This window comes from Pipistrellus kuhlii, unplaced genomic scaffold (assembly GCF_014108245.1).
Source record: "Pipistrellus kuhlii isolate mPipKuh1 unplaced genomic scaffold, mPipKuh1.p scaffold_m20_p_56, whole genome shotgun sequence".
Classification (NCBI taxonomy): Eukaryota; Metazoa; Chordata; class Mammalia; order Chiroptera; family Vespertilionidae; genus Pipistrellus; species Pipistrellus kuhlii.
In genome coordinates this window covers 1,565,781-1,580,513 of record NW_023425558.1, presented here as the reverse complement: position 1 = coordinate 1,580,513, position 14,733 = coordinate 1,565,781, and the positions used below count along the sequence as shown (strand labels likewise).

Here is a 14,733-nt window from a genome sequence, read left to right as displayed (position 1 = left end):
TGCGTCTTATGGTCGGAAAAATACGGTACATTTCTAAACCCCTTTTCCTATAAATGACATTCGCTGGTTTGACAGCTTTGGGGACCATTTTCCAGTCTACCACAGTATTCTCCTCTCCTTTTTAAAATGTATTTTTTTATTGATTTCAGAGAGGGAGGGAGGAGAGAAAATAGAAACATCAATGATGGAGAGAATCATTGATAGGCTGCCTCTTGCACACCCCCTATGGGGATTGAGCTCGAACCCGGGCATGTGCCCTTGCATTGGAATTGACCTGGGACCCTTCAGTCCATAATCGGGCATGAACAGTTAACTCAGAAGTCACTGACCAGTTTTTAATCCTGTGTCACAGCGGACAGTAGGAGTGGTAACAGTGTTGGCATTTGGTGAGGGTCCACCCTGCTGGGCACTTGGCATGAACCAAACACATTTTTTATGAAACAGTTCTGTACTTTCTTTTGAAACTTTTTCAAGTATCAGTATTTTTTCCAATTATTCATAAATAGGTTTGCTATAAACATTCGGGGGTGTATGTGTGTGTGATTTTTAAAATTAATCTTATTCCCTCAACGATAGCCATTCTGTTGTTGGGGGGGGGGGGGGTGCATCTGGTTTTTTCTGCAGTGGTGTTTACAATGTGGTTAGACGTTTTCTCCCTAAATACAACTCTGAAGCCGGTTTGGCTCAGTGGTGGAGTGTCGGTCTGCAGACTGAAAGGTCCCAGGTTCGATTCCGGTCAGGGGCATGTACCTTGGTTGCGGGCACATCCCCAGTAGGGGGTGTGCATGAGGCAGCTGGTCGATGTTTCTCATCGACGTGTCTGGCTTCCTCTCTGTAAAAAATCAATAAAATATATGAAAAATAAATAAATAAATACAACTCTGCATAATTCTTTAACTGCTTTCCTCTCTAAAGCAGCTCTTATTTCAGCACTTGGCCATAAGCAGTCTGCCCTCTTACTTACAGTTGGTACTAGGGTCTGAAGCACGAGCTTCCTTCCCCACATGGTGCATGAGGGTCCTGCCAGCTTAGTGCCGTGAGCCGCCCGGGCCGTCACTGTCTTTCCTTCGGAGAGCCTGGCACTGCGAACTCGGAAGCGGAGGGAGCAGACCTGCGCTGCTGCACGCTCAGGGCCCGCCTCACCAGAGGGTGTTCCTTCTGTCAGTCCAGAGAATTGGAGATGTGCGCATCTACATCTCTTCGTCTAAAAGCGGTTTTGTTTATTGGTTTTAAAGTAGGGAAAGGAGAGAGAGACAGACACCTGCATAGTTACTTCCTGCACGCCCCCTACTGGGGATTGAGTCCGCTACCTAGGCATGCACCCGGACCATGAACCGAACCAGTGACTCCTGGTGCATGGGGCAGTGCTCAGCCAACTGAGCCACACTGGCTGGGCTAAAACTGTGTTTTGTTTGTTTGTTAAAAATTATTTTTTATTGATTTTTTTACAGAGAGGAATAGAGAGTAGAAACATCAATGAGAGAGAACATCGATTAGCTGCCTCCTGCACGTCCCCTACTGGGGATGTGCCTGCAACCTAGGTACATGCCCTTGACGGGAATTGAATCTGGGACCCTTCAGTCCGCAGGCAGACGCTCTATCCACTGAGCCACACCAGTTAGGGCTAAAACTTTTTTTATATAAAAGACCCTTATAGACTCTCTTAGGCATACTATTATCAAATTAACTTATCCCCATCTTCTCCTGTCCTCTGAGTTTAATTTACATACATCTTTTCTGACATGTAAAATTTCTACTCTTTCTCTCTTATTTGAAACAGATGACATAAGAGTTTAGGCCTCTTTTTATTCCTTATTTCTTATTTTCCCTCTGCTATCCAATTCTGTTCCCACGAGCCCATGTTTGGAGACATCATGTCCGTTTTAGAAGCTCCTGCTGTGTCTGAAAGGCTCACAGATGGCGAGTGGCCGTCCTGCGTGAGTTTCGGCTCAGAAAGGCGGTTTGCCTCGGAGCCTGGCGGCCTGAGCCAGCGTGGCTGCTCCCCGGAAGTGCTGCTCCCTGCCGCTCTGCCTCCGCTGGTTGCTCCTTTCCCCACCCTGTGCTGCTGTGTCTTCTCAGGCTGGTCTGTACCTGCGAGGGTGCTCCCCAGTCCTTAGGCTCCCGTTAGCCAGCCTCCCTTCCCAGGTGGTCATTCCGTCCTCTCGCTGGAAATAGCACTAGCGCTGACACCAGGCCTCATTATCCAGCCTCGTGCCAGGCCCTGGCGTCCACCTGCCTCTCATCGCCACGTGGTCCTTATGGTTCTCAGATGTTCCAGAGCAAACTCCTCACCCTGACCCCTGCCCACGCCTGAGCTTCGTCATCCTCGGCGCCTTCATCACGCCAGCTCCGTCCTCCACACGGAGGCGCAGTGAGCCCCTTTTCTCCCCCCCAGGCTGTGAGCAAACCCATCTGCCAGCGCGTCCTTCAGAAAGACCCTGAGCAGCCACCTGCGCCACCAGCTCTCCCTCCGATTAGTGCAGGGCTCTCTTAGCTGGTGTTTTCTCTGCTGCCCCACAAATTACTAACAGCTTCCCTAGAACTTCTCTTTAAAGCATCACTGTGAGCTCTCCACATAGTAAGCAGCTAGCAGGGGCCTTACGACTGTCAGCTGAATCCTGCCTGCTCTGCGCCTCACTGCGAGTCAGTGTCCAAGTCTCAGCAGGAGGCAGACGCGCCTGCTTCCGGCGGGAGGGCCTCCCTGTGGCCGGGAGCCCAGGCTTTGCTCGCACCTGATGCCTGTGGCCTGTCTCCTCAGCTCCTCCCATCACCTGCGCCTTTCCAGTCCTCTCCATGACCTGCGAGTGCTCCTTCCCGCTGTAACCTCACAGGGAAGGCATGCCGGCGAGAACACATTCCACACTGCCGGGGCAGAGCAAACGGTGACCTGATCATTCCTTTTATTGTGTTCAAAGAGTTTCTGTTGTGCGTGCTCATCTTGAGCTAAAACATTATAAATAGCCCCCAAATTTCCGGCAGCTTTACCAGAACTGCTTCCACCAGGTGCTCCTTACGGTGCTCTCGTACCGTAACGAGCTGTCGTTCTCTGGACGAGCGGCGAGGCCTGGAGTCTCTGCTAGAATGCATCCCCACGCAGGCTCTCAGACCTGCAGCTATGGATCTGTTCCCGCATTTGTGTGTAAGTTAGGGTGGTCCATGACCTGGGCTGAAGTGTGCTACTAGAATGATTTCTTGGTGAACTCCTAATTCTTGGGGGGAAATTAGGTTGATAGCACAATTTCCTCCGATTAAAATGTTTTATTCCACAATTTTCCTTAAAATGTTGGCACCTGCCCTTTGCCCTAACAGCGGATCGGTGACTGGATAAGTAACTTGGAACAGCTTCACATGGAGCTGCGGCCGGACCGCCTGAGGCTTACAGACAGATCGGGGCTCACCGCAGGTTTCCGCGCTCGTCTGCGGCCAGTCTGGGTGGGACTTACGGTTCTCTGTGGAGAGGTCACTCGCTATTTCTTTCATCGCTTCATTCTTTCTAGCCCTGGTGGGTGGTTCCGTCCATTTATGTTTCTTATCCTAGAGCCTTCGGTTTGACTTACACTCAAAGCAGTTTTCCATGCTGAGTGAAGTCATGGACATCCCTTTTCTCATCCCATCACCAACAGTCACTTCCAAAGGTCCTTAAAGGTACAGGGAACCTCACTGTCCAAATCATTCCGTCCCCAAATTCAGCTCGTTCACGTTCAGATGGTGAGAGAGATCTCTCATGTTCCTTTGTAAAGGAGCGCTGAGTAAGACATTTTATGACGGGCAGTACTTTGATAAAATATCCCTAAGTATCTTGAATGTTGATGTTAACGACAAAAAGATGTAACAAAACTGTTGTGGGCAAGAGATAATAAATACCTTTGTAGTTTAAATACCAGAGTTCATAGAATGTGACCAAAATGTGTGATTTGAGCTGATTACTGAGCTGAACCTAGATGTCAGCATAACAGAGCAAAGGTGATTCTTGACGGTAATTGCAGGACAGACATTCATAGAGCACTTGCTATTGGCCAATTGCTCTTCAAAGCACACGCTGTGAGCAGGACCCAGTGCGCCCTCCTCAGAGCCGGGGGCATTGAAGACCTCAGCGTGATGGACTGCGGGAGCCCAGGTCCTCTAGAGAGGAAACATTATTACTACAGTACTTTTAATACTCTGTATCTTTCTATAGTGGGACCATTATTACTACAGTACTTTTATTTATTTTTAAAAATATATTTTATTGATTCTTTTACAGAGAGGAAGGGAGAGAGAGAGCTAGAAACGTTGATGAGAGAGAAACATCGACCAGCTGCCTCTTGCACACCCCTTACTGGGGATGTGCCTGCAACTCGGGTACATGCCCTTGACCGGAATCGAACCTGGGACCTTTCAGTCCGCAGACCGATGCTCTACCACTGAGCCAAACCTGTTTCGGCTTTTTTTTTTTTTTTTTTTTTTTTTTTTTTTAATATATTTTATTGATTTTGTACAGAGAGGAAGAGAGAGGGATAGAGAGTTAGAAACATCAATGAGAGAGAGTCATCAATCAGCTGCCTCTTGCACACCCCCTAGTGGGGATATGCCCGCAGCCAAGGTACATGCCCTTGACCGGAATCGAACCCGGGACCTTTCAGTCCCCAAGCCGACGCTCTATCCATTGAGCCAAACCGGTTTCGGCTACTACAATACTTTTAATACTCTATCTTTTATAGTGGGAACATTGTTACTACAGTACTTTTAATACTCTGTATCTTTCTCAGAGTCTGTGTAGCATGGTCTGTTGTGTATTTACCTCCCATTTTGTTTGTTTTTCCTGTTTTGTTTCCGTTAGGAGAGAACATTGAACTTATTCTCTGAGCTATTTGAAGAGAGTGACTAAATGCACCTGGGTCAGGCTGGCTGTGGGCATGAAGTGGTTGGGAGAATCCAAGAACATGGTGGTGAATGGCCGGAGACATGGAGGCAGGTTGTCTAATGAGCATCAGCAGAACCAGCCGAAAGTGCCGCACCCGGGGAAGGACTCTGTGAAGGCCGGCAGACACGCAGGGGAGAGGAGGTCCAGCAGATGTATGTACACAAACTTGCTCTTTTCATTGTGATGTGAGGCAGTAATTCTTTCCTGTTTGTAATGTATTCGTGTTCTGTTGTATTCAAAACAATTCTTCATGCTCTCACATAGTTAACATATAGTATTTTACTCTTTCAAAGTTGTATCAGTTTTTATTCTCATCAAATGTGTCAACTTCAGTTTAATGCTTAATATAATAACTTCAATCATCTTTTTATATTCATGGTTTTAATTATATTTTGTTGAATTTATACCTAAATTGCTAATCTGTACTATAAAAAAAAATTAAATACTGCTACTTACCTGAATTTCTTTAAAGTTCAGACTGTATTTTTTATATTTGATGTAAGTATAAATATGTATGTCTTTGAAAACTTACAGAAATATGAATAAAGTTAACTCTGATTTGCATGATAAATATAGTTTAGTGCAGCTTCACAAATTGTCACCATTTCTTACATTTATATAGAGTGAACAAGCCTTTATCCAGATAGGAAGGCACTATTGACGTTAAGTTACTTTTTTACCTCTGTTCCTCTTGGTAAGAATGAAATGACTGGCTGAGAGTTGTGAGAAATTGTAGTTTTCATAGCTCTTATATGAGTAGTAAATCGACCCAGGATAAACATGAGCCTCAGTGGACAACTACATGGAGGTTTTCCAGAGTGTCTGACCATGGTAAGGAGCGGAGCTTTTTCTCTTTCTTACTTTTCCTGAGGTTAGTTTAGCTACTGCTAAACAGCCTTAGTTTGTGTTGGAACTTGCCTGCTCCCCGTACATTGAATTAGCCTGAGTGTCCTGCAGTTTCAGCTAAATTGCTCTAGTTCTCATTCATTTCATTTTTACCTTTTAGGGGTTATGCTATTCATTGGTTGGGGCCCATACTGCCCTTAACCTTTCCAGGTCAGATCAGGTCACTGTTTTTTTGTTTCGTTTTTAAATATATTTTATTGATTTTTTTACAGAGAGGAAGGGAGAGAGATAGCCAGAAACGTCGATGAGAGAGAAACATCGACCAGCCACCTCCTGCAACACCCCCCACTGGGGATGTACCCGCAGCCTACGTACATGCCCTTGACCGGAATCGAACCCGGGACCCTTCAGTCCGCAGACGGACGCTCTACCACTGAGCCAAACCGGTTTCGGCGTGGTCACTGTTTTTGTAATGGATGCTCTTCTGCATGGACACCTCCCTGCCCCTTAGCGTGTGATGGGAGCCTGAAGGGATTGAGAAATGTAGTGACTATAGCTGTGGTATTGGCTCTGTTCAGTAAGTTAGGCATTTAAAAATATATATATATTTTTTTATTGATTTCAGAGAGTAAGGGAGACAGGGAGTGAGGGGGCAAGGAAAGAGAAGAGAAACATCGATGTTGAGAGAGAATCATTGATCGACCGCCTCCTGCATGCCCCACACTGGGGATTTAGCCCCAGTTAATCTACGGATTGAATGCATTTTTCTGTCAAAATCTCAACTGGCTTCTTTGCAGAAATTGACAAGCTGTTACTAAAAAATTCTTATGGAAATTTAAGGGACCCAGAAAAACTAAATCTTGAAAAAAAAGACTCTTAGTCATCAGGAAAATGCAAATTAAAACCATAAGGTACAACAACCATTAAAACTAAAATCAAAAGGATAGATAGTCAGTAGTGTTGGTGATGATGTGGAGAACTTATACCCTCACACACTGCTGCTGGAAATGTAAACTGGTGCATCCACTGAAAAACTGTCCGGCAGTTCCTCCAGAGGTTAACATGGAGTTAGCATATGGCCTAAGCAGTTCCATTCTCAGGGATGTTCCTAAGAGAATTGGGATACCATATGTACACACAAAACTTCCATATGATTGTTCACAGAGACATTACTCATAATAGCCAAAGAGTGGAAACAGAACAAATGTCCCCTGACTGCTGAATAAACAAAATGTGGTAAATCCACACAGTGGAATATTATTTAGGCATAAAAAGGAATGAAGTACAGCATGGATGAACCTTGAAAACATAGGCTGATTGAATAAAGCCAGTTGCAAAGACCACATATTGTATGATTGTAGCTATATGAAAATTTCAAAGTAGGCAAGCCCATAGAAACAGAAACTGGATCAGCGGTTGAAGGGGCTGGGAGGGAGAGGCAGGTAGTGACTGCTAATGGTGTGCAGGTTATTTTGGGGAGGGATGAAATGTTCCAAAATCGATTGTGGTGATAGTTGTACAGTTATGGGAATATATTAAAAAATAACTATTGTACACTTTCAAAGGGTGAATTATATGGTATGTGTTCAGTAGCTTCAGTGTCAATAAAGCTGTTACAGAAAATAAGTGATCTGATAGCTTTTCACAGACCCACATGCAAATCATGTACCTACCCTTTGGCAGGGATTTTCACAGAAGTGTTTGTTTATTTATTTATTTATTTATTTTTAAGAGTGGATGAAAAGAAAGTCAACCTTCATTGTGGGTTTCTCTCATTCTTCCATGCCTTCATTTTGAGAGGCTTATCGTTATCAGCTGGTGTCTTCACTGACTGCGGTGGGACTCAGTGACGTGCTGAAGTGGGCACTGCTGAAACTGATAGACACAAATCTGGCCTCCTTTCCTCACTTTACAGTGCTTTTCTTCCAAATTAAACCCATGGACTTCCATCTTCCTTATTTTTCAAACAAAATACCTTCAGACAGGTCAGTTAGAAACAGGCCTGTCATTCTCTTTTCTCCTTTTCCCACCTCTGCTACCTAGCTTTGTAATCATAGGCAAGGAAGTTCTTAACCTCTGGGCCTGTGCCCAGCCAAGTGGAATTAATGATCACTCATCCACCTGAAAGCAGGAAGCTGGAGTCAGCTACTTGGGACTCCTTTTGGGACTTAAATCAAGCTCTCCCCTCTGGTCCTGACTGCAGAGAGCTCTGTGTCCATAGTACTCCCATGTCCATTATTAAAATTGATTGAAATAATGTTAGTTCTTGATTACTAGCATGAATGGGCAAAGGTTTTTAAGGTAGACTTGTCATTTTCAATTTGAGTTACTTTTCTTTTTCTTTATTTGCAGGTAATGGTAACTCAGGATTCGAAGGACAGAGTCGATATGTACCATCTTCTGGAATGTCCGCTAAGGAACTCTGTGAAAATGATGACCTAGCAACCAGTTTGGTTCTTGATCCCTATTTAGGTTTTCAGACACACAAAATGAATACTAGGTAATTCTAAGTCTTTATCCTGAATGACACAGATGATGTTGAATTTAAGAAAATGGATGGAATGAAAGAAAATAGATTTTTTCTTTCAGTCAGAAATTTAAATGCCATTAAAGGAAAGTACTTTCTACAGAAAGATTTTCTATATGTGAGCCACGAAAAGCAACAAAAGCTTCTGAGAATCTTGTCAGTTTTAATTCTGTGTTCTTATTTTATCTCAGGATATTTCTTACTAAAATATAAAGCTAGGGGAGCATCTTTATTCTGTTCTAAATGTTGCTGCTAATTAGTGGAAAGAAATCTGACAGGCATCCTGTTCAACCTTAAAAATGTATATTTTCCTACTAAAAGTAGATTATAGCCTTTTTCCCCATAGTTTTATTACAGGCATTTCTAAAATCATTGCCACTGTGTTTGATCTTTGAGGTGCAGCAAAGCATTCAGCTAAGTAAGATTCAACTTAGTAAGCGTGAATATCTTTAAAGACGTGCTTACATTCAGGTGCAGATAAGAAAATAGATGTGCAAGTGCTTTATTGAGTATTAAAGGTCATCTACTTACAATATTACTGCGTCACTCTTGAAATCTTCATCCTTTAAATTTCTTTACTTCCCACAAAAGGCTCTTAGAGAATTTTGTAATGCCCTCCACCATACAGCTTCTCTCCCTAACTTCCACAGCAGAGGGTGTTCAGTCTGAGGGAAACGTGTGGGGTCTTAGAATGTAGAGCCAGTTCCGGCAGCGCCCACTCCTGCCTCCATCACCCTGTACGTGGTCAGTAGCTCCCCTGTCAAGGGCCAGCCCTGGAAGGACTTGATCACCAGGTGGATGTCACCGATAATTAGGGGTGGTAGGAACTGGTGATAAAGGTGATTAGAGGAAAATCTGTGTTCATCTTTTTCCCTTTTAACTCTCTCCCTTGCTAAAATTAAAACAAAATACTGTATGATGCATTTATTAATTACATGCTAAACCCAGAAAGAAGTAATTCTGGTGAAAATTTTACATGTCTCCTTTTTCCCCAACTGACACCCCCCCCCCCCCAGCCAAAATACCAGAAAATTGGTATTTTCATGTAATTTTCAGTCATCATGTGTCTTTACTTAGTAAAATGAAGTGAAAAGCTGGGATGGACTTGAGAGGTTCTTTAAATAGTTCCCTGCCTTCAGAGGGGCAGATATCTAAATTTTCTTAATAGGAGACAGATGGCTGTCCTCTGGGAAGTCGGCAGCCTCAAAATGCCATAGTGTCCTCGTAAAGTCTAGTTTGTATTGTATTAAGTCCATTTCCCTTTTTTCCCTCAGTAAACACAGCAGACCTGGCCACTCCAGAGCAAGCATGTCAAACTGGCCTGTCGGCCAAGAGTCCACGAGTTTGACATGCCTGCAGAGGATCCTGATAGCATATAAGCCATCTGTTAGCCTTTTTTCCCCCCTGAGTTAAGAAATGTGAATCACTGATTCTCATAACAATCTACAATAGTAGTAGCATTCAGGATTTTACTGCAAAGGCCTATAATTATGACCTGGAGTCATCAAGAAAGGTATTATCTTCATTAAGCCTTATATACTGAAATATGGAAGCATATAAACCGTTTTAGAAAGTGTTCCAACAAAATTATAAAGTGTTTTTAGTGGCTTTAGGAAAGAAATCTGTGTGTGCAGAATCCCCATGCTTTGACTATTCCAGAGGATGAAAGCTTACCTGTTACTGGGAAATAAGTCCTGTCCTATCCTATATAATAAAAAACCAATATGCAAATTGAACGGCAGAATGACTAGTCACTATGACACACACTGACCACCAGGGGGCAGACTTCACAGGAGCTGCCTCTGGTGGTCAGTGAGTTTTCTATAAAATCCTCCTTGGTAATTAGTTTATGGGAGTTACTTGGTAAATCTTAAGATGCTTAACCAATGGACACAGACACTGGGGGCTTGCCCAGGGTGTGAATGGCTGGGTGGGGGGTCAGTTGTGGAAAAAGGAGACATACCGGAACAGGTGCTTCAGTCATGCCCCTTGTGGAGGCTGTAGAAGCCAGAGGCTGGGCAGTATCCTGAGGATGGGCGACTTGGAAGGAGCTGAGCAGGAAATAATGTTATAAAGAAATGCAAGAGTCACTTTTTCTTTGGAATTTTTCTGATCCAAACTGCAGTCTGTATAGTCCTTGCTCATCCTTCTACTACTGTAACTAATTTTATTTTACTTTATGTATTTGATTTTGTATTTATATCCTCTGTTGGATATGAATTTATAAATCACGTTAAGTGTCACTTTGAAATTAAGTGCTTGACTAGAAAGCATAAAGGAATTCTTAAATCTTCTGACTCGGTATAATGTGAACGGTGTTCTGTGGGAAGAAAGGGTTTTAGCATCCGGCTTTTGTCCTGCTGAGACTGGAACACAGTGTCTTAAGGATTTTTGCAACAGCTCATATTGTAAATCTGCTTAGAGATGACAAGTCCAGGTTGTACAAATAGTTTTCATTGTTGTTTGTTTTTGCATTTCCATAGCAGCGCCTTTCCTTCGAGGAGCTCAAGGCACTTTTCAAAGTCTGACAGTTTTCCTCACAACAGCCCTGTGAGGTAGGTAGAATGCATTACAGACAATGATAAGGTGCCCGCTCACCGTCACAGCCTGTATGATGTTCTTTGGTGTTAAATAATGGCGGTGTTGGCATAAGCATGATTTTCAGAATATGTTGCAAACCTTTTAAAATAGTTCGGTCTTAGTCATAGTTGTATTTTAAAAAAATGACTTGTACTCCATAACAGGGTAATTTTAAGAGAAATCTTTCATCAAAGATCAGGAATCACTCCCTGGACTAGCTGAGCATTGAGTGCAGACTCGGCCAGGTACGTGTCCGGTGGCTGCCTGTCTGCAGGTGAAGAAGGAGCAGAGCTGGCTCTGGCCGGCCTCCCCCTCCTCGGCCCTGCGCCTGTCAGTGTGCAGTCCAGCTTTCTTCAAAGGGGAAATGTGTTCAGTGTTGCCTCATGGTTTCTTATTTTATATCTTAAATATTTGAGCATTTTTCTCTCTTTTCCTCTCTCCTTCCCTTGCTCCCCTTTTCCCGTCCTCCTCTCCTCCCCCTCCTCCAGTCAGCTCTTGTTGTACATGCTCTGGAGGGGACATAGTGCAGCTAACACAGACCCACCGCCCTCTTCATTGCCCAGTGCTCTCTTGGGTTCGGACACAGAAAAACCAGATAGCCAGGAACCTGGGAAGGCAGTCTCTGGAAAGAGTGGGGAACAGGTGTGTGGGAGTATGAATCCATGTGTTTTCCTGCCCCTTTTAATAATAATGATTGTAAATGACTGTTTTCTTATAGCAGCCATTCATCAGAGGTGTGGGAAGAGAGAAAAGAAATGTTTGGTTTATTTAAAGTAGCAAACTTTGTGTTAGAGGAGGGGCACATTGACTTGGAAATACCAGGTTCCTGTTTCTCTCGCCTCCCCTAACACCCACTCCACCCCCATGTGCCAGATGTAGAAGTGTATAGAACCTTTCACTGAATTGCTAGAATACCAGCAGCGCTCTCGCTGCCTGGGCTCCGGGCTGGTGTTCCATGGCAGACACAAGTCAAGTCCTTTTCTGCGTGAAACCACACGAGAGCGCCCTGAATCCGCACAAGAGCTGCTGGGAAAGGCTTCCCTTCGCCAGCCCTCAGGGCCTCCTTTTCCTCACTCGCTGGACCAGAGGCTGCTCAGGCAGCCTGTGTTTTCTCCTGGCTTTAAGAGCCATGGCGAGGAGAGCTTTGTGCGGTGAGAGATCTACAGCGATGGTGATGAAGGAGGGCAGAGGGTATTTTCTACTCATGATAGACAGTTATTTTAATGTTTTTAAACATCTTCATTGCTGTTCGCCTGGTCCTAACAGTGTGACAGTCTTATGCTAGTAAGTAAGTTTATTTCCCCGGCAGTGTTTGCTTTGCTGGGGTTTGCTTGAACCACCAGCCTGGTGATTTACTGGGTTTTGGTCAGGTCATTGAAAACAGCTGCCTCTTCCTCTTCCTGTCTGCACCCAGACCCCTTCTCTTCCTTTCCTCACTTTCATTTCACGCCTATATCAGCCAGCTGTGACAGGAAGTTTGATATATTTTAAGTGAAATGGAGGTTCTTGCTATTGGTAAGTAACAGTTTGCTTGTGTTTGATTCAGAAAAGCAGACTATAGCTAAATCAAGAGTAGATTCTCTTGTGTTGGTTTTAGCATATAAATTGGCATCATGAACAAGGAGTAACAAAGCTCCGACAGCTGAAAGGCGTCTTTAGGCGGAAGCAGCGGTCTCAGGAGTGAGCGCACTGAGCCCATAGGAACAGCCGGCATCCACTCCGGGGCTGCGTGTCCTGGAAACGCAGGGAAGCCAGCCTGACTCTGACTTGCTTGCTAATGTGTTGAGCCATGCAATTGTCTTAAATAGGGTGTCACTGGGCACTTCCATGGTGGACACCAGGATTGCGGGGTTCTTTTTCTGCCGTCTGGAGCACTAACATGGTTATACATTGTGTTTGCTCAGAGTGAGGTACTAGGATTGGCTTTTCTGTTCTCTGCATGAAACACGGGTTATCCATTTCCTGACATTTCACATTTTGTTTGTGTGAAGTGGCATGTGCAAACACTCCTAGTGTAGCTTTGCAGCAAGAATGTCAAAGAAACCCAATCTGGATAAAAATCACTTGTGATATCTACAAGTCGTTTAATATTATAACTGGATGGAAGTTTGCAAACTTTCACAATTATGCAAGTCTTTAGACTATTTTGACATCATATTTTGACAATCTTAGTTAAACGCATTCTGAATTGTTTAAAGGACATCCACTCGTCTATCTGCCAGAGCAGGTACACTAATAAAACACGAAAAATAAAATTTGATGTCCATTTCTTTACATGACGTCTCTGGGACAGATAGTTTGAACTCTCTCTGACGGTTCTGCTCTGTAGTTGTGAGAGCTTCCTGAAACTATAGTCTGAGCTAGACAGTTCCTGGAGGGGTCAGCGTGCATTAATGCATCTGAAGTCCCCAGAAGCCCTGTCGTCAGTGGTGGTATCTCTTCTCTCTTCCTGTTCTGTCCTCTGCTGCTGTTGCCCAGCTGATGCCCTCTGTCCCTGTTCGCCTCTTTGAATGTAGCCTTAAGATGCTCTGCTTAAATTCCCTCTCCCTGTGCCTGCCCTCCTCTGATTCTTTCCTGCCTGTTCTGGAAAGCTGAATTCTTCCTCTCCTTACTGCCCAGATGTATCTGCACTTTAGTTATGATTTCCATGCTTTAAAGTGCTGGGGTGCAGGTTGTACCACAGTGACCTGCATTTGCCTAGCGCTGCTTTGCTTAACTGTTGATGCATGTGTATGTCTTTTAGTCCCGGACACATTTTCCCTGTAAGAGCAGTGGCTAGTCTGTCCCTTCACCATAACACCTGTGTGTACACAGCACCTAATAAATGAGCCTTGGTAAAATATTGTGACTTAACATTTTACTGAAACGTTATGAATACAATTATGGTAGCTCATCTAGAAAAAAACCTCGCTTGAGTGCTTCCTTTCCTAGGTCTTATCTCAGTTTTAGCATTTTCAGATTTATGAAGTGCACAGTTTCAGTTGGTAGAGTAGGGTGCATAGTTCAAATCCTTTTTCCTGGTCTTTAATATTTTTTTTCTTAATGTATTCTATTTGAATAGCAGTCTGTAATTCCATTTTTTGGTTGGATTTTTTAAAACTTTATTTGGGAAAATAAGCCAAATGAAATTGACATGAAAAGACTTTTTTTTTTAATATTTAAATATTTAGTTTTAGAAAGAGAGAAGGAGGGGGAGAGAGAGAAAGATGGATGTGAGAAACACCAATCGGTTGCCTCCTGCACATATCCCAATGGCGGGGCCGAGGGGGGTTGGGGGGGGGCTTGAACCCACAACCTAGGCACATGTCCTAACTGGGAATTGAACCAGTGATCTTTCATTGTACTGAATGACATTCAACCAACAGAGCCACACCTGCCAGGGTGACATTTTGAAATTAAGATTTAAGTGCCTTTAATTGAGAGCACTACTTTAGAATGAGGGACTTGCAGACTTAATTTTACTTGGACTATGATTGTATTGTGTGTTATTTTATGACTAGAAATGTAATATGCTGAAGTCATTATAGCTAATTTTATTACTAGAAGCCTTTTATAATGGTACTCCAACTGTTTTTCCTTGTGCACCATACAGCAGTAGTTCTTTTGCCCTCTTTTTGTTCTCTGACTGCAGTTGTCAGAGATCAGTTGGCATGGTGCTGGAACATCAGGCTGTACAGTATGTCAGGGCTCACGGGGTACTTGGTTTGGGGTCTGACTGCACAGAGGCTGCTGTGTTAGCGGCATGGTTTTGTTTGCTTCGTCATTCTTCTGGTTGATTCTGGTGTTTTTAAAAGTTGTCCCTCTAACACACAGTTAGCTGAGCTCTTTGTAGGTCTTCCATTTTGTACCTCAGACTGGAATAAGCCTGAAGAGAGAG

At 43.8% G+C, this 14,733-nt stretch overlaps 1 protein-coding gene across 11 annotated transcripts in view; it reads left to right on the top strand.

Moving 5' to 3' along the window:
* KMT5B (lysine methyltransferase 5B) overlaps nucleotides 1–14,733 on the top strand; it is a 40,904-nt gene that overhangs the window by 9,333 nt on the left and 16,838 nt on the right. For 5 of the 11 annotated variants that reach the window (XM_045573783.1, XM_045573780.1, XM_045573778.1 and 2 more), the window contains exons 2-4: nucleotides 4,820–5,055; nucleotides 8,102–8,249; nucleotides 10,760–10,831. In XM_045573783.1, the coding sequence (XP_045429739.1) occupies nucleotides 4,896–5,055; nucleotides 8,102–8,249; nucleotides 10,760–10,831 (380 nt within the window). In that variant the 5' untranslated portion in view covers nucleotides 4,820–4,895. Of the gene's footprint in view, nucleotides 1–3,975; nucleotides 4,118–4,819; nucleotides 5,056–8,101; nucleotides 8,250–10,759; nucleotides 10,832–11,020; nucleotides 11,102–11,350; nucleotides 11,499–14,733 lie in introns of those variants that run through there. The other 6 variants (XM_045573781.1, XM_045573785.1, XM_036416620.2 and 3 more) reach the window with 6 other exon arrangements.